We start from the raw sequence: 20,466 nt of genomic DNA on the forward strand, positions 1-20,466 counted from the left end.
ATACAATGACAATGTGGAAAAATAAATAAGTTTACTTTGACCATAACTCTATACCTAAGCTATTGTAATATGAGCCAAAGTTATAAATGCAGCTCTGTTTTAACTTGCACCATTGTTACTGCGCAATTTTAGAACCAACATTTTTAAAAAAATAAAAAAATGTTAAATTGTGATCACTAAAACATTTCTTTTACGATATCCATAAAATAATAAAAAAAAATACATCATAATAACTAAAAATATCTTAAAGAAATAAATGGTTTTATTTTGCCAAATCACACATGCTTGGGCTTTCAGACTTTAGAGCAGATGCATTCAGGATGAAATAGTCAGACAATTCCTTGAGAGCCCGGTATCGGTGAGAGATGGAGTTTTTCACCTCTTTTGGAAGCTCTGCAAACCTGTATAGACAAATTGTTAACAAAAGACAGTCATAATAGGCATCATAGTTTTATTGCTTTTCTGACATGTATTTTGTACACAGATTAAACAAACACTCACTAACAGTACTGCACACAAAATTCATGTAATTACCAATTGATTACATTACAATGGGTGCTTACGTTTGTTCAAAATCATCAGGTTGGAAACAGGGATCCCATCCAAAGTCCCTGGGCCCACGTGGATACACTATTTTCCCCTAAAAAAAAATATATATATAAATATATATATATATATATATATATAACATAATTTATGTAAGAACTTACCTGATAAATTCATTTCTTTCATATTGGCAAGAGTCCATGAGCTAGTGACGTATGGGATATACATTCCTACCAGGAGGGGCAAAGTTTCCCAAACCTCAAAATGCCTATAAATACACCCCTCACCACACCCACAAATCAGTTTAACGAATAGCCAAGAAGTGGGGTGATAAGAAAGGAGCGAAAGCATCAACAAGGAATTGGAATAATTGTGCTTTCTACAAAAAAATAACCACCACAAAAAGGGTGGGCCTCATGGACTCTTGCCAATTTGAAAGAAATGAATTTATCAGGTAAGTTCTTACATAAATTATATTTTCTTTCATGTAATTGGCAAGAGTCCATCAGCTAGTGACGTATGGGATAGCAAATACCCAAGATGTGGAACTCCACGCAAGAGTCACTAGAGAGGGAGGGATAAAAAAAAGACAGCCAATTCTGCTGAAAAAAGAATCCACAACCCAAATCAAAAAGTTTTAATCTTTATAATGAAGAAAACTGAAATTATAAGCAGAAGAATCAAACTGAAACAGCTGCCTGAAGAACTTTTCTACCAAAAACTGCTTCTGAAGAAGAGAAAACATCAAAATGGTAGAATTTGGTAAAAGTATGCAAAGAAGACCAAGTTGCTGCTTTGCAAATATGATCAACAGAAGCTTCATTCTTAAAAGCCCAAGGAAGTAGAAACTGACCTAGTAGAATGAGCCGTTATCCTCGTGGGGTGGGGATTTACCCGACTCCAAATAAGCATGATGAATCAAAAGCTTTAACCAAGACGCCAAAGAAATGGCAGAAGCCTTCTGACCTTTCCTAGAAACAGAAAAGATAACAGACTAGAAGTTCTTTCTGAAATCTTTAGTAGCTTCAACATAATATTTCAAAGCTCTAACCACGTCCAAAGAATGCAAAGATCTTTCCAAAGAATTCTTAGGATTAGGACATAACGAAGGGACAACAATTTCTCTACTAATGTTGTTGGAATTCACAACTTTAGGTAAAAATTTAAATGAAGTCTGCAAAACCGCCTTATCCTGATGAAAAATCAGAAAAGGAGACTCACAAGAAAGAGCAGATAATTCAGAAACTCTTCTAGCAGAAGAGATGGCCAAAAGAAACAATACTTTCCAAGAAAGCAATTTAATGTCCAGAGAATGCATAGGCTCAAACGGAGGAGCCTGTAAAGCCCTCAAAACCAAATTAAGACTCCAAGGAGGAGAAATTGGCTTAATGACAGGCTTGATACGAACCAAAGCCTGTACAAAACAATGAATGTCAGGAAGATTAGCAATTTTTCTGTGAAACAGAACAGAAAGAGCAGAGATTTGTCCTTTCAAGGAACTTGCAGACAAACCCTTATCCAAACCATCCTGAAGAAACTGTAAAATTCTAGGAATTCTAAAAGAATGTCAAGAGAATTTATTTATGAACACACTATGAAATCTTCCAAAAGTCTTCCAAACTCGGTAATAAATCTTTCTAGACACAGATTTGCAAGCCTGCAACATAGTATTAATCACTGAGTCAGAGAAACCTCTATGACTAAGCACTAGAGTTCAATCTCCATACCTTCAAATTTAATGATTTGAGATCCTGATGGAAAAATGGACCTTGAGATAGAAGGTCTGGCCTTAACGGAAGTGGCCAAGGTTGGCAACTGGACATCCGAACAAGATCTGCATACCAAACCTGTGTGGCCATGCTGGAAGCCACCAGCAGTACACATGAACGCTCCATTATGATTTTGGAAATCACTCTTGGAAGAAGAACTAGAGGCGGAAATATATAAGCAGGTTGATAATTCCAAGGAAGTGACAACGCATCCACTGCTTCCACCTGAGGATCCCTGGACCTGGACAGATACCTGGGAAGTTTCCTGTTTAGATGAGAAGCCATCAGATCTATTTCTGGAAGCCCCCACATCTGAACAATCTGAAGAAACACATCTGGGTGAAGAGACCATTGTCCCGGATGTAAAGTCTGGCGACTGAGATAATCCGCTTACCAATTGTTTATACCTGGGATATGGACCGCAGAAATTAGACAAGAGCTGGATTCCGCCCATGCAAGTATCCGAGATACTTCTTTCATAGCTTGAGGACTGTGAGTCCCACCTTGATGATTGACATATGCCACGGTTGTGAAATGTCAGGTTGGGGAGCTGTCTGGGGATCTTTGACAGCGCAGGGGGTTTGGAAATCTCAAGAGGCAAGATTACCAATCAATATTTTGTAACTCTGTGCGATTCTCAGAGCTCTTCAGTTTTGGCCTCTTCTGAAGAGAGAACCGTTTATTTGTTTTCAGACAGACAATGGTCTGTCTGAAAACAAATAAACGGTTCTCTCTGCACCGGTAGCGATGGGCCCGATCGTTGGTGGGTGGGAGCAGCTGCAGGGAGGCGGGTGGGCGGCCCATCGCTACCCGGGCATCCGGTTCCTGAATGTGGAATGTGCACGCCGGGTGCCGGGAGCGTGCGGGGGGCCTGCAGGGAGCGCGCGCGCATGTGTGCGCGCGATTGCGCAACAACCACTGCCACCAATGAAAGAGTGAATGGGACACAGGGAGAGGGAGAAATAATCAAAAGAATCTGGGAGTTGGAGAGGGAGGAGGGTATTGATGGGGGCAGCTACACTACAGAAAAAAATTTATTACATAAAAAAATAAATAAAAAAAAACATTTTTGGGAGGCAAATTGGGTACTGGCAGACAGCTGCCAGTACCCAAGATGGCAGCAAATAGGTAGTGGGCAAGGGTTATAGAGCTGTTTGGGGGGATCAGAGAGGTTGGGGGCTAAGGGGGGGTCCATCACAGCTAGACAGATATAAAAAAAAAAATAAAAAATAAAAAAAAGCCTTTTATTTTAGTACTGGCAGACTTTCTGCCAGTACTTAAGATGGCGGGGATAATTGTGGGGTGGGGGAGGGAAAGAGCTGTTTGGGAGGGATCAGGGGGTGGGATGTGTCAGGTGGGAGGCTGATCTCTACACTAAAGCTAAAATTAACCCTGCAAGCTCCCTACAAGCTATCTAATTAACCCCTGCACTGCTGGGCATAATACCCGTGTGATGCGCAGCAGCATTTAGCGGCCTTCTAATTACCAAAAAGCAACGCCGAAGCCATATATGTCTGCTATTTCTGAACAAAGGGGATCCCAGAGAAGCATTTACAACCATTTATGCCATAATTGCACAAGTTGTTTGTAAATAATTTCAGTGAGAAACCTAAAATTGTGAAAAATTTTACTTTTTTTTTTATTTGATCGCATTTGGCGGTGAAATGGTGGCATGAAATATACCAAGATGGGCCTAGGTCAATACTTGGGGTTGTCTACTACACTACACTAAAATTAACCCTAGAAGCTCCCTACATGCTCCCTAATTAACCCCTTCACTGCTGGGCATAATACACGTGTGATGATCAGTGGCATTTAGCGGCCTTCTAATTACCAAAAAGCAACGCCGAAGCCATATATGTCTGCTATTTCTGAACAAAGAGGATCCCAGAGAAGCACATACAACCATTTATGCCATAATTGCACAAGTTGTTTGTAAATAATTTCAGTGAGAAAGTTTGTGAATTTTTTTTTTATTTGATCGCATTTGGCGGTGAAATGGTGGCATGAAATATACCAAAATGGGCCTTGATCAATATTTTGGGATGTCTTCTAAAAAAATATATATACATGTCAAGGGATATTTAGGGATTCCTGAAAGATATCAGTGTCCCAATGTAACTAGCGCTAATTTTGAAAAAAAGTGGTTTGGATATAGCAAAGTGCTACTTGTATTTATTGCCCTATAACTTACAAAAAAAGCAAAGAACATGTAAACATTGGGTATTTCTAAACTCAGGACAAAATTTAGAAACTATTTAGCATGGGTGTTTTTTGGTGGTTGTAGATGTGTAACAGATTTTGGGGGTCAAAGTTAGAAAAAGTGTGTTTTTTTTCATTTTTTCCTCATATTTTATAATTTATTTTTAGTAAATTATAAGATATGATGAAAATAATGTTATATTTAGATAGTCCGTTTAATGGCGAGAAAAACAGTATATAATATGTGTGGGTACAGTAAATGAGTAAGAGGAAAATTACAACTAAACACAAACACCGCAGAAATGTAAAAAAAGCCCTGGGGGCCCATTTATCAAAGGGCTTGCGGACCTGATCCGACACTGCGGATCAGGTCCGCAAGACCTCGCTAAATGCGGAGAGCAATACGCTCTCCGCATTTAACATTGCACCAGCAGCTCACAAGAGCTGCTGGTGCAACGCCGCCCCCTGCTGACTCGCGGCCAATCGGCCGCCAGCAGGGAGGTGTCAATCAACCCGATCGTATTCGATCGGGTTGATTTCCGGCGATTCCTGTCCGCCTGCTCAGAGCAGGCGGACAGGGTTATGGAGCAGCGGTCTTTAGACAGAAACACGGCCCTTCAAGCTCCATACGGAGCTTGATAAATGGGCCTGCTGGTTTTTAAGGGAAAGAAATTGAAAAATGGCCTTGTCCTTAAGGGGTTAAACGTTTACTGGTATTAATATCAAGAGGACTAGTCTCCTCCATATCTAATGCAATCAACACCTCTTTTAATAAAGAACGAATATACTCCATTTTAAATAAATATGAAGTTTTGTCAGTGTCAACATCTGAGGCAGAATCTTCTGAACCAGATAGATCCTCATCAGAGATAGATAAATCAGAATGCTGTCGGTCATTTAAAAATTCATCGAATTTATGAGAAGTTTTAAAAGACCTTTTACGTTTATTAGAAGGTGGTATAACAGACATGGCCTTCTGAATAGAATTAGAAACAAATTCTCTCACATTAACAGGAATATCCTGAACATTAGATGTTGAAGGAAAAACAACATTATTACTAATGGAAATATTGTCTGCGTTTGAAAGTTTATCATGACAACTAACACAAACTACAGCCGGAAGAACAGTTACCACAAGTTTACAACAAATGCACTTAGCTTTGGTAGAACCGACATCAGGCAGCAGCATTCCAGAAGTAGATTATGATACAGGGTCAGATTGGGACATCTTGCAATATGTAATAGAAAAAAGAACATATAAAGCAAAATTATCAATTTCCTTATATGACAGTTTCAGGAATGGGAAAAAACATAATTTATGTAAGAACTTACCTGATAAATTCATTTCTTTCATATTAACAAGAGTCCATGAGCTAGTGACGTATGGGATATACATTCCTACCAGGAGGGGCAAAGTTTCCCAAACCCAAAAATGCCTACAAATACACCCCTCACCACACCCACAAATCAGTTTAACGAATAGCCAAGAAGTGGGGTGATAAGAAAAAGTGCGAAGCATATAAAATAAGGAATTGGAATAATTGTGCTTTATACAAAAAAATCATAACCACCACAAAAAAAGGGTGGGCCTCATGGACTCTTGTTAATATGAAAGAAATGAATTTATCAGGTAAGTTCTTACATAAATTATGTTTTCTTTCATGTAATTAACAAGAGTCCATGAGCTAGTGACGTATGGGATAATGACTACCCAAGATGTGGATCTTTCCACACAAGAGTCACTAGAGAGGGAGGGATAAAATAAAGACAGCCAATTCCTGCTGAAAATAATCCACACCCAAAATAAAGTTTAACAAAAAACATAAGCAGAAGATTCAAACTAAAACCGCTGCCTGAAGAACTTTTCTACCAAAAACTGCTTCAGAAGAAGAAAATACATCAAAATGGTAGAATTTAGTAAAAGTATGCAAAGAAGACCAAGTTGCTGCTTTGCAGATCTGGTCAACCGAAGCTTCATTCCTAAACGCCCAGGAAGTAGATACTGACCTAGTAGAATGAGCTGTAATTCTTTGAGGCGGAGTTTTACCCGACTCAACATAGGCAAGATGAATTAAAGATTTCAACCAAGATGCCAAAGAAATGGCAGAAGCTTTCTGGCCTTTCCTAGAACCGGAAAAGATAACAAATAGACTAGAAGTCTTACGGAAAGATTTCGTAGCTTCAACATAATATTTCAAAGCTCTAACAACATCCAAAGAATGCAATGATTTCTCCTTAGAATTCTTAGGATTAGGACATAATGAAGGAACCACAATTTCTCTACTAATGTTGTTGGAATTCACAACTTTAGGTAAAAATTCAAAAGAAGTTCGCAACACCGCCTTATCCTGATGAAAAATCAGAAAAGGAGACTCACATGAAAGAGCAGATAATTCAGAAACTCTTCTAGCAGAAGAGATAGCCAAAAGGAACAAAACTTTCCAAGAAAGTAATTTAATGTCCAATGAATGCATAGGTTCAAACGGAGGAGCTTGAAGAGCTCCCAGAACCAAATTCAAACTCCAAGGAGGAGAAATTGACTTAATGACAGGTTTTATACGAACCAAAGCTTGTACAAAACAATGAATATCAGGAAGAATAGCAATCTTTCTGTGAAAAAGAACAGAAAGAGCAGAGATTTGTCCTTTCAAAGAACTTGCGGACAAACCCTTATCCAAACCATCCTGAAGAAATTGTAAAATTCTCGGTATTCTAAAAGAATGCCAAGAAAAATGATGAGAAAGACACCAAGAAATATAAGTCTTCCAGACTCTATAATATATCTCTCGAGATACAGATTTACGAGCCTGTAACATAGTATTAATCACGGAGTCAGAGAAACCTCTATGACCAAGAATCAAGCGTTCAATCTCCATACCTTTAAATTTAAGGATTTCAGATCCGGATGGAAAAAAGGACCTTGTGACAGAAGGTCTGGTCTTAACGGAAGAGTCCATGGCTGGCAAGATGCCATCCGGACAAGATCCGCATACCAAAACCTGTGAGGCCATGCCGGAGCTATTAGCAGAACAAACGAGCATTCCCTCAGAATCTTGGAGATTACTCTTGGAAGAAGAACTAGAGGCGGAAAGATATAGGCAGGATGATACTTCCAAGGAAGTGATAATGCATCCACTGCCTCCGCCTGAGGATCCCGGGATCTGGACAGATACCTGGGAAGTTTCTTGTTTAGATGAGAGGCCATCAGATCTATCTCTGGGAGCCCCCACAATTGAACAATCTGAAGAAATACCTCTGGGTGAAGAGACCATTCGCCCGGATGCAACGTTTGGCGACTGAGATAATCCGCTTCCCAATTGTCTACACCTGGGATATGAACCGCAGAGATTAGACAGGAGCTGGATTCCGCCCAAACCAAAATTCGAGATACTTCTTTCATAGCCAGAGGACTGTGAGTCCCTCCTTGATGATTGATGTATGCCACAGTTGTGACATTGTCTGTCTGAAAACAAATGAACGATTCTCTCTTCAGAAGAGGCCAAAACTGAAGAGCTCTGAAAATTGCACGGAGTTCCAAAATATTGATCGGTAATCTCACCTCCTGAGATTCCCAAACTCCTTGTGCCATCAGAGATCCCCACACAGCTCCCCAACCTGTGAGACTTGCATCTGTTGAAATTACAGTCCAGGTCGGAAGAACAAAAGAAGCCCCCTGAATTAAACGATGGTGATCTGTCCACCACGTTAGAGAGTGTCGAACAATCGGTTTTAAAGATATTAATTGAGATATCTTCGTGTAATCCCTGCACCATTGGTTCAGCATACAGAGCTGAAGAGGTCGCATGTGAAAACGAGCAAAGGGGATCGCGTCCGATGCAGCAGTCATAAGACCTAGAATTTCCATGCATAAGGCTACCGAAGGGAATGATTGTGACTGAAGGTTTCGACAAGCTGTAATCAATTTTAGACGTCTCTTGTCTGTTAAAGACAGAGTCATGGACACTGAATCTATCTGGAAACCCAGAAAGGTTACCCTTGTTTGAGGAATCAAAGAACTTTTTAGTAAATTGATCCTCCAACCATGATCTTGAAGAAACAACACAAGTCGATTCGTATGAGACTCTGCTAAATGTAAAGACGGAGCAAGTACCAAGATATCGTCCAAATAAGGAAATACCACAATACCCTGTTCTCTGATTACAGACAGAAGGGCACCGAGAATCTTTGTGAAAATTCTTGGAGCTGTAGCAAGGCCAAACGGTAGAGCCACAAATTGGTAATGCTTGTCTAGAAAAGAGAATCTCAGGAACTGATAATGATCTGGATGAATCGGAATATGCAGATATGCATCCTGTAAATCTATTGTGGACATATAATTCCCTTGCTGAACAAAAGGCAATATAGTCCTTACAGTTACCATCTTGAACGTTGGTATCCTTACATAGCGATTCAATAATTTTAGATCCAGAACTGGTCTGAAGGAATTCTCCTTCTTTGGTACAATGAAGAGATTTGAATAAAACCCCATCCCCTGTTCCGGAACTGGAACTGGCATAATTACTCCAGCCAACTCTAGATCTGAAACACAATTCAGAAATGCTTGAGCTTTCACTGGATTTACTGGGACATGGGAAAGAAAAAATCTCTTTGCAGGAGGTCTCATCTTGAAACCAATTCTGTACCCTTCTGAAACAATGTTCTGAATCCAAAGATTGTGAACAGAATTGATCCAAATTTCTTTGAAAAAACGTAACCTGCCCCCTACCAGCGGAACTGGAATGAGGGCCGTACCTTCATGTGAACTTAGAAGCAGGCTTTGCCTTTCTAGCAGGCTTGGATTTATTCCAGACTGGAGATGGTTTCCAAACTGAAACTGCTCCTGAGGACGAAGGATCAGGCTTTTGTTCTTTGTTGAAACGAAAGGATCGAAAACGATTGTTAGCCCTGTTTTTACCTTTAGACTTTTTATCCTGTGGTAAAAAAGTTCCTTTCCCACCAGTAACAGTTGAAATAATAGAATCCAACTGAGAACCAAATAATTTGTTTCCCTGGAAAGAAATGGAAAGTAGAGTTGATTTAGAAGCCATATCAGCATTCCAAGTCTTAAGCCATAAAGCTCTTCTGGCTAAGATAGCCAGAGACATAAATCTAACATCAACTCTAATAATATCAAAAATGGCATCACAGATGAAATTATTAGCATGCTGGAGAAGAATAATAATATCATGAGAATCACGATTTGTTACTTGTTGCGCTAGAGTTTCCAACCAAAAAGTTGAAGCTGCAGCAACATCAGCCAATGATATAGCAGGTCTAAGAAGATTACCTGAACATAGATAAGCTTTTCTTAGAAAAGATTCAATTTTTCTATCTAAAGGATCCTTAAACGAGGTACCATCTGATGTAGGAATGGTAGTACGTTTAGCAAGGGTAGAAATAGCCCCATCAACTTTAGGGATTTTGTCCCAAAATTCTAACCTGTCAGGCGGAACAGGATATAATTGCTTAAAACGTTTAGAAGGAGTAAATGAATTACCCAATCTATCCCATTCCTTAGAAATTACTGCAGAAATAGCATTAGGAACAGGAAAGACTTCTGGAATAACCGCAGGAGCTTTAAAAACCTTATCTAAACGTATAGAATTAGTATCAAGAGGACTAGAATCCTCTATTTCTAAAGCAATTAGTACTTCTTTAAGTAAAGAGCGAATAAATTCCATCTTAAATAAATATGAAGATTTATCAGCATCAATCTCTGAGACAGAATCCTCTGAACCAGAAGAGTCCAAAGAATCAGAATGATGGTGTTCATTTAAAAATTCATCTGTAGAAAGAGAAGATTTAAAAGACTTTTTACGTTTACTAGAAGGAGAAATAACAGACAAAGCCTTCTTTATGGATTCAGAAACAAAATCTCTTATGTTATCAGGAACATTCTGCACCTTAGATGTTGAGGGAACTGCAACAGGCAATGGTACATCACTAAAGGAAATATTATCTGCATTAACAAGTTTGTCATGACATTTAATACAAACAACAGCTGGAGGAATAGCTACCAAAAGTTTACAGCAGATACACTTAGCTTTGGTAGATCCAGCAGGCAGAGGTTTTCCTGTAGTATCTTCTGGCTCAGATGCAACGTGAGACATCTTGCAATATGTAAGAGAAAAAACAACATATAAAGCAAAATAGATCAAATTCCTTATAAGACAGTTTCAGGAATGGGAAAAAAATGCCAAACATCAAGCTTCTAGCAACCAGAAGCAAATGAAAAATGAGACTGAAATAATGTGGAGACAAAAGCGACGCCCATATTTTTTGGCGCCAAAAAAGACGCCCACATTATTTGGCGCCTAAATGCTTTTTGCGCCAAAAATGACGCAACATCCGGAACGCCGACATTTTTGGCGCAAAATAACGTCAAAAAATGACGCAACTTCCGGCGACACGTATGACGCCGGAAACGGAAATGAATTTTTGCGCCAAAAAAGTCCGCGCCAAAAATGACGCAATAAAATGAAGCATTTTCAGCCCCCGCGAGCCTAACAGCCCACAGGGAAAAAGTCAAATTTTTGAGGTAAGAAAAAATATGATAATTAAAGCATAATCCCAAATATGAAACTGACTGTCTGGAAATAAGGAAAGTTGAACATTCTGAGTCAAGGCAAATAAATGTTTGAATACATATATTTAGAACTTTATAAATAAAGTGCCCAACCATAGCTTAGAGTGTCACAGAAAATAAGACTTACTTACCCCAGGACACTCATCTACATGTTTGTAGAAAGCCAAACCAGTACTGAAACGAGAATCAGTAGAGGAAATGGTAAATATAAGAGTATATCGTCGATCTGAAAAGGGAGGTAAGAGATGAATCTCTACGACCGATAACAGAGAACCTTATGAAATAGACCCCGTAGAAGGAGATCACTGCATTCAATAGGCAATACTCTCCTCACATCCCTCTGACATTCACTGCACGCTGAGAGGAAAACCGGGCTCCAACTTGCTGCGGAGCGCATATCAACGTAGAATCTAGCACAAACTTACTTCACCACCTCCCTTGGAGGCAAAGTTTGTAAAAACTGATTTGTGGGTGTGGTGAGGGGTGTATTTGTAGGCATTTTTGGGTTTGGGAAACTTTGCCCCTCCTGGTAGGAATGTATATCCCATACGTCACTAGCTCATGGACTCTTGTTAATTACATGAAAGAAAATGCAAACAGAATAAGCCTCTGGAAACCAGAAGCAAAAATACATGAAGACTTAAATAATGTCAGAAGTATGGCGCCAAGTATGACACCCACAACTGTCTGCAAGCAAACACGAGCATCATAGAGGACGCAACTATGTGAAAATTTTTGGCGCCAAGTAAGACGCCGGAAATGACGAAAATACATCAACAAACGTAATTCTCTCGCCAAAAATGACGCAATAAATTATAGCATTTTGCAAAAAAAGTAAATTGAAAAATTTCAGGTAAGAAATTTTTTTTTATATGTGCATTTCCCAAAATGAAACTGACAGTCTGTAAAAAAGGAAATATACTGATAAACCTGAATCATGGCAAATATAAGTACAAACATTATATTAAGAACTTTACATTTAAAGTGCCAAACCATAGCTAAGAGTGTCTTAAATAAAGGAAAACATATTTACCAAAAGACACTCATCTACATATAGCAGATAGCCAAACCAGTACTGAAACGAGAATCAGCAGAGGTAATGGTATTATAAGAGTATATTGTCGATCTGAAAAGGGAGGTAGGAGATGAATCTCTACGACCGATAACAGAGAACCTATGAATGACCATTGCATTTAATAGGTAATACTCCCTTCACATCTCTCTGTCATTCACTGCACTCTGAGAGGAACCGGGCTTCAGCATGCTGAGAAGTGCATATCAACGTAGAAATCTAGCACAAACTTTGCCCCTCCTGGTAGGAATGTATATCCCAAACGTCACTAGCTCATGGACTCTTGCAAATTACATGAAAGATATATATATATATATATATATATATATATATATATATATATATATATATATATATATATATAGTGTGTGTTTGTTAAAAATAATCTTTAAAAATATACCTGGAACTTTCACATATATGATGTGAAACAAAACAGATTGCAAATTATAGTTGCTATGATGTACCAATAATTAATATTTTTATTATTTGCTATAGCTGTTGTAAAAGCTTCACAAGATTTGGTAGAAATAAAACAAATATTTCTTATTTTCTGATGTTTTATATATTTCTTATTTTCTGATGTTTTAAGCAAGGCATTACATTCTCATCTATTCTGATGATTAAAAGGGACATGAAACTCAAAGTTTTTCTTTCATGATTTAGAAAACGCAAGCAATTTTAAACAACTTTCCAATGTACTGCTATTATCAAATGTGCTTTGTTCTCTTGACATCCTTTGGTGAAAAGCATACCTAGTAAGGCTCAGGAGCAGCAATGCTGATTGGTGGCTGCACATACAGGGAGTGCAGAATTATTAGGCAAATGAGTATTTTGACCACATCATCCTCTTTATGCATGTTGTCTTACTCCAAGCTGTATAGGCTCGAAAGCCTACTACCAATTAAGCATATTAGGTGATGTGCATCTCTGTAATGAGAAGGGGTGTGGTCTAATGACATCAACACCCTATATAAGGTGTGCATAATTATTAGGCAACTTCCTTTCCTTTGGCAAAATGGGTCAAAAGAAGGACTTGACAGGCTCAGAAAAGTCAAAAATAGTGAGATATCTTGCAGAGGGATGCAGCACTCTTAAAATTGCAAAGCTTCTGAAGCGTGATCATCGAACAATCAAGCGTTTCATTCAAAATAGTCAACAGGGTCGCAAGAAGCGTGTGGAAAAACCAAGGCGCAAAATAACTGCCCATGAACTGAGAAAAGTCAAGCGTGCAGCTGCCAAGATGCCACTTGCCACCAGTTTGGCCATATTTCAGAGCTGCAACATCACTGGAGTGCCCAAAAGCACAAGGTGTGCAATACTCAGAGACATGGCCAAGGTAAGAAAGGCTGAAAGACGACCACCACTGAACAAGACACACAAGCTGAAACGTCAAGACTGGGCCAAGAAATATCTCAAGACTGATTTTTCTAAGGTTTTATGGACTGATGAAATGAGAGTGAGTCTTAATGGGCCAGATGGATGGGCCCGTGGCTGGATTGGTAAAGGGCAGAGAGCTCCAGTCCGACTCAGACGCCAGCAAGGTGGAGGTGGAGTACTGGTTTGGGCTGGTATCATCAAAGATGAGCTTGTGGGGCCTTTTCGGGTTGAGGATGGAGTCAAGCTCAACTCCCAGTCCTACTGCCAGTTTCTGGAAGACACCTTCTTCAAGCGGTGGTACAGGAAGAAGTCTGCATCCTTTAAGAAAAACATGATTTTCATGCAGGACAATGCTCCATCACACATGTCCAAGTACTCCACAGCGTGGCTGGCAAGAAAGGGTATAAAAGAAGAAAATCTAATGACATGGCCTCCTTGTTCAACTGATCTGAACCCCATTGAGAACCTGTGGTCCATCATCAAATGTGAGATTTACAAGGAGGGAAAACAGTACACCTCTCTGAACAGTGTCTGGGAGGCTGTGGTTGCTGCTGCACGCAATGTTGATGGTGAACAGATCAAAATACTGACAGAATCCATGGATGGCAGGCTTTTGAGTGTCCTTGCAAAGAAAGGTGGCTATATTGGTCACCGATTTGTTTTTGTTTTGTTTTTGAATGTCAGAAATGTATATTTGTGAATGTTGAGATGTTATATTGGTTTCACTGGTAAAAATAAATAATTGAAATGGGTATATATTTGTTTTTTGTTAAGTTGCCTAATAATTATGCACAGTAATAGTCACCTGCACACACAGATATCCCCCTAAAATAGCTATAACTAAAAACAAACTAAAAACTACTTCCAAAACTATTCAGCTTTGATATTAATGAGTTTTTTGGGTTCATTGAGAACATGGTTGTTGTTCAATAATAAAATGAATCCTCAAAAATACAACTTGCCTAATAATTCTGCACTCCCTATAGATGCCACTTGTGATTGGTTCACCTGATGTGTGCAGCTATAGCTGCCTATAGTGTATTGCTAAAATAGAAAGTAGAAAGAGGGCGCCACAATAGCGTGATACCGTCTGGATATGTAGGTATAGATATAAGTAAGTATTAATGCTTACCAGATGGTGTGACACTGTACTGTGACCAGTGCAAAGATGTAATCTTTTGTGTGTTGTTCAGTTGGTATTGATAAACCACAACATTTGACAACTTCAAATAAAATGGCTTTTAATACTTATGACGCGTTTCTCAACCTCAAACAGGTTGTTTCATCAGATAAAAAAAGTGAAGGAGAAACTATAGGGTGCCGTGGTGACTGTAGTGTATAGAGAAAGAAATTTTTCAAACCTGATTAAAAAACCAGGGCGGGCCGTTGACCGGACACACCGTTGGAGAAAGTAATTTATCAGGTAAGCATAAATTCTGTTTTCTCCAACATTGGTGTGTCCGGTCCACGGCGTCATCCTTACTTGTGGGAACCAATACCAAAGCTTTAGGACACGGATGAAGGGAGGGAGCAAATCAGGTTACCTAAACAGAAGGCACCACGGCTTGCAAAACCTTTCTCCCAAAAATAGCCTCCGAAGAAGCATAAGTATCAAATTTGTAGAATTTGGCAAAAGTGTGCAGAGAAGACCAAGTCGCTGCCTTACATCAACAGAAGTCTCGTTCTTGAAGGCCCATGTGGAAGCCACAGCCCTGGTAGAGTGAGCTGTGATTCGTTCAGGAGCCTGCCGTCCGGCAGTCTCATAAGCCAATCGGATAATGCTTTTCAGCCAGAAAGAAAGAGAGGTAGCAGTAGCTTTTTGTCCTCTCCTCTTACCAGAGTAAACGACAAACAAAGATGAAGTTTGTCTAAAATCCTTTGTTGCTTCTAAATAGAACTTTAAAGCACGAACTACATCTAAATTGTGTAACAAACGTTCCTTCTTTGAAACTGGATTCGGACACAGAGAAGGAACAACTATTTCCTGGTTAATATTCTTGTTGGAAACAACTTTTGGAAGAAAACCAGGCTTAGTACGCAAAACAACCTTATCTGAATGGAACACCAGATAGGGTGGATCACACTGCAAAGCAGATAATTCAGAAACTCTTCTAGCAGAAGAAATAGCAACCAAAAACAGAACTTTCCAAGATAGTAACTTGATATCTATGGAATGTAAAGGTTCAAACGGAACCCCTTGAAGAACTGAAAGAACTAAATTTAGACTCCAAGGAGGAGTCATGGGTCTGTAGACAGGCTTGATCCTGACTAAAGCCTGTACAAAAGCTTGTACATCTGGCACAGCTGCCAGTCGTTTGTGTAACAAGACAGATAAAGCAGAAATCTGTCCCTTTAGAGAACTTGCTGACAACCCTTTATCCAAACTCTCTTGGAGAAAGGAGAGAATCTTAGGAATTTTAATTTTACTCCAGGAGAATCCCTTGGATTCACACCAACAGATATATTTTTTCCATATTTTATGGTAAATCTTTCTAGTCACAGGTTTTCTGGCTTGGACCAGAGTATCTATCACTGAATTTGAAAATCCACGCTTGGATAAAATCAAGCGTTCAATTTCCAAGCAGTCAGCTGTAGAGAAACTAGATTTGGATGTTCGAATGGACCTTGTACTAGAAGATCCTGTCTCAAAGGTAGCTTCCATGGTGGAGCCGATGACATATTCACCAGGTCTGCATACCAAGTCCTGCGTGGCCACGCAGGAGCTATCAGAATCACCGAGGCCTTCTCCTGTTTGATCCTGGCTACGAGCCTGGGAAGGAGAGGAAACAGTGGAAACACATAAGCTAGGTTGAACGACCAAGGCGCCACTAATGCATCCACTAGAATCACCTTGGGATCCCTGGATCTGGACCCGTAGCAAGGAACCTTGAAGTTCTGACTGGACGCCATCAGATCCATGTCTGGAATGCCCCATAATTGGGTTAACTGGGCAAAGACCTCCGGGTGGAGTTCCCACTCCCCCGGATGGAAAGTCTGACGACTCAAGTAATCCGCCTCCCAGTTGTCTACTCCTGGGATATGAATTGCAGATAGGTGGCAGGAGTGATCCTCCCCCCATTTGATGATCTTGGATACCTCTCTCATCGCCAAGGAACTCCTTGTTCCTCCCTGATGGTTGATGTAAGCAACAGTCGTCATGTTGTCCGACTGGAATCTTATGAATCCGGCCTTCGCTAGTTGAGGCCAAGCCCGGAGCGCATTGAATATCGCTCTCAGTTCCAGGATGTTTATCGGGAGAAGGGACTCTTCCCGAGACCATAGACCCTGAGCTGTCAGGGAGTCCCAGACCGCGCCCCAGCCTAATAGACTGGCGTCGGTCGTGACAATGACCCACTCTGGTCTGCGGAAACTCATTCCCTGAGACAGGTGATCCTGAGTCAACCACCAACGGAGTGAGTCTCTGGTTACCTGGTCTACTTGAATCTGGGGAGACAAGTCTGCATAGTCCCCATTCCACTGATTGAGCATGCACAGTTGTATGGTCTTAGATGAATTCGAGCAAAAGGAACTATGTCCATTGCTGCAACCATTAATCCTACTACTTACATGCACTGAGCTATGGAAGGCTGCAGAATAGAGTGAAGAACTTGACAAGCATTTAGAAGCTTTGATTTTCTGACCTCTGTCAGGAAGATCTTCATTTCTAAAGAATCTATTATTGTTCCCAAAAAGGGAACTCTTGTTGACGGAGACAGGGAACTCTTTTCTACGTTCACCTTCCACCCGTGAGATCTGAGAAAGGCTAGAACAATGTCTGTATGAGCCTTTGCCTTGGAAAGAGACGACGCTTGAATTAGAATGTCGTCTAGGTAAGGTGCCACTGCAATGCCCCTCGGTCTTAGAACCGCTAGAAGGGACCCTAGCACCTTTGTGAAAATTCTGGGAGCAGTGGCTAAACCGAATGGAAGAGCCACGAACTGGTAATGTTTGTCCAGAAAGGCGAACCTTAGGAACTGATAATGATCTTTGTGGATAGGAATATGTAGGTACGCATCCTTTAAATCCACGGTAGTCATATATTGACCCTCCTGGATTTTAGGTAAAATTGTTCGAATGGTTTCCATTTTGAACAATGGAACTCTGAGAAATTTGTTTAGAATTTTTAAATCCAGAATTGGTCTGAGAGTTCAATCTTTTTTGAGAACTACAAACAGGTTTGAGTAAAACCCCTGACCTTGTTCCACAGTTGGAACTGAGTGTATCACTCCCATTTTTAACAGGTCTTCTACGCAATGTAAGAATGCCTGTCTCTTTATTTGGTCTGAAGACAAGCGAGACATGTGGAACCTTCCCCTTGGGGGCAGTTCCTTGAATTCCAGAAGATAACCCTGAGAGACTATTTCTAGTGCCCAGGGATCCGGAACATCTCTTGCCCAAGCCTGAGCAAAGAGAGAGAGTCTGCCCCCTACTAGATCCGGTCCCGGATCGGGGGCTACCCCTTCATGCTGTCTTGGTAGCAGCAGCAGGCTTCTTGGCCTGTTTACCCTTGTTCCAGCCTTGCATTGGTTTCCAAGCTGGCTTAGCCTGGGAAGCGTTACCCTCTTGTCTAGAGGCTGCAGAGTTAGAAGCCGGTCCGTTGGAAAAAATTGGACTTATTCTTAGCCTTAAAAGGCCTATCCTGTGGGAGGGCATGGCCCTTCCCCCCAGTGATGTCTGAAATAATTTCTTTCAATTCTGGCCCAAAAAGGGTCTTACCCTTGAAAGGGATATTAAGCAATTTTGTCTTTGAAGATACATCCGCCGACCAAGACTTTAGCCAGAGCGCTCTGTGCGCCACAATTGCAAACCCTGAATTTTTCGCCGCTAATCTCGCTAATTGCAAGGCGGCATCTAAAATAAAGGAATTAGCTAACTTAAGTGCGTGAATTCTGTCCATGACTTCCTCATATGGAGTCTCCATATTAAGTGACTTTTCTAGTTCATCGAACCAGAAACACGCCACCGTAGTGACTGGAATAATGCACGAAATAGGTTGGAGGAGGTAACCTTGCTGAACAAAAATCTTTTTAAGCAAACCCTCCAATTTTTTATCCATAGGATCTTTGAAAGCACAATTGTCCTCAATGGGAATAGTCGTGCGTTTAGCTAGAGTAGAAACTGCCCCCTCAACCTTAGGGACTGTTTGCCATGTGTCCTTCCTTGGGTCGACCATGGGGAACAATTTCTTAAATATAGGAGGAGGGACAAAGGTTATGCCTGGTTTCTCCCACTCCTTATTCACTATGTCCGCCACCCTTTTAGGGATCGGAAAGGCATCAGGGTGCACCGGGACCGCTAAGAATTTGTCCATCTTGCACAATTTTTCTGGAATGACCAAAGAGTCACAATCATCCAGAGTAGATAGCACCTCCTTAAGTAATGCGCGGAGATGCTCTAACTTAAATTTAAACGTCACAACATCAGGTTCTGCCTGTTGAGAAATTCTTCCTGAATCTGAAAGTTCTCCTTCCGACAAACCCTCCCTCACTGCCACTTCTGACTGGTGTGAGGGTATGACAGATAGACTATCGTCAGCGCCTTCTTGCTCCACTGTATTTAAAACTGAGCATGCTGAAATGCTGGCATTTTGGATAAAATATTAGCTATGGAATTATCCATTACTGCCGTTAATTGTTGCATAGTAACAAGCATTGGAGCGCTAGATGTACTAGGGGTCTCCTGCGCGGGCATAACTGGTGTAAACACAGAAGGAGAGGATGATGAACTATCCCCACTACCTTCATTAGAGGAATCATCTTGAGCAACCTTATTAAATGTGACAGTACTGTCCTTACTTTGTCTGGACGCCATGGCACAATTATCACATACACAATTTTTCTGAGGGGACCACCTTGGCCTCCATACATACAGAACATGTTCTATCTTAAGGTACAGACATGTAAGACAGGCTTAATCAGGCTAATAATGCAAAAAAAAGTTTTAAAACAAAACCGTTACTGTCTCTGTAAATTTTAAACAGAGCACACTTTATTTCTGAATATGTGAAAAAGTATGAATGAAATATCCAATCTTTACCACAGAGTCTTAATGCTTTAAAAGTATTGCACCCCAATTTTCAAGCTTTTAACCCCTTAAATGAGGAAACCGGAGCCGTTTAATCAAATAACAATTTTAACCCCACTACAGTCCCAGCCACAGCGTTTGCTGTGACTTCACCTGTCCTTAGGAGTTATACGATACCAAATTAAGCCTTCCAGGAACGTTTTCAATGAACACCAGACCCTCTCACATGCAGCTGCATGCACTGCATCCAAAAGAAACTGCGCAGTTATGGCGCGAAAATGAGGCTCTGCCTACTATAGTGAAAGGCCCTTCCTGACTGGAAAGGTGTCTAAACAACTGCCTGGCGCCTAAAAACGTTCCCCCACAATAAAAAGTTTTATAAATCACCTCAGATTATATAAAAAACTTAAATAAAGCAATCGATTTAGCCCACAAGTGTCTCAACCAGTGTATAGCCCATAATAAGCCTTCAATCTGTTAAGAGTCTAAGAAAATGGCTTACCGATCCCCAAGAGGGAAAATGACAGTCTTCTAGCATTACACAATCTTGTTAGAAAATGGACTAGTCATACCTTGAGCAGAAAAGTCTGCTAACTGTTCCCCCCAACTGAAGTTCTCTGGGCTCAACAGTCCTGCGTGGGAACAGCAATTGATTTTAGTTACTGCTGCTAAAATCATACTCCTCTTTTAAACAGAACTCTTCATCCCTTTCTGTTTTAGAGTAAATAGTACAACCAGCACTATTTTAAAATAACAAACTCTTGATAGCAAAATAAAAAACTACAACTAAACACCACATACTCTTCACCATCTCCGTGGAGATGCTACTTGTTCAGAGCGGCAAAGAGAATGACTGGGGGGCGGAGCCTGAGGAGGGGCTATATGGACAG

General features: G+C 40.4%; 1 protein-coding gene across 1 annotated transcript in view; it reads right to left on the reverse strand.

Annotated features, from left to right (window-relative positions):
- Nucleotides 1–240: 240 nt before the first annotated feature.
- The window catches only part of ITPA (inosine triphosphatase), a 460,036-nt gene continuing 439,810 nt past the window's right edge, over nt 241–20,466 (reverse strand). Inside the window, exons 7-8 of the mRNA XM_053693229.1 lie at nt 564–640; nt 241–401 (exon numbers count right to left, since the gene is read on the reverse strand). Coding sequence (XP_053549204.1) covers nt 263–401; nt 564–640 — 216 coding nt within the window. The 3' untranslated portion in view covers nt 241–262. The remainder of the gene's footprint in view (nt 402–563; nt 641–20,466) is intronic.

The sequence above is a fragment of the Bombina bombina genome, chromosome 10, assembly GCF_027579735.1.
Source record: "Bombina bombina isolate aBomBom1 chromosome 10, aBomBom1.pri, whole genome shotgun sequence".
Taxonomy (NCBI): domain Eukaryota; kingdom Metazoa; phylum Chordata; class Amphibia; order Anura; family Bombinatoridae; genus Bombina; species Bombina bombina.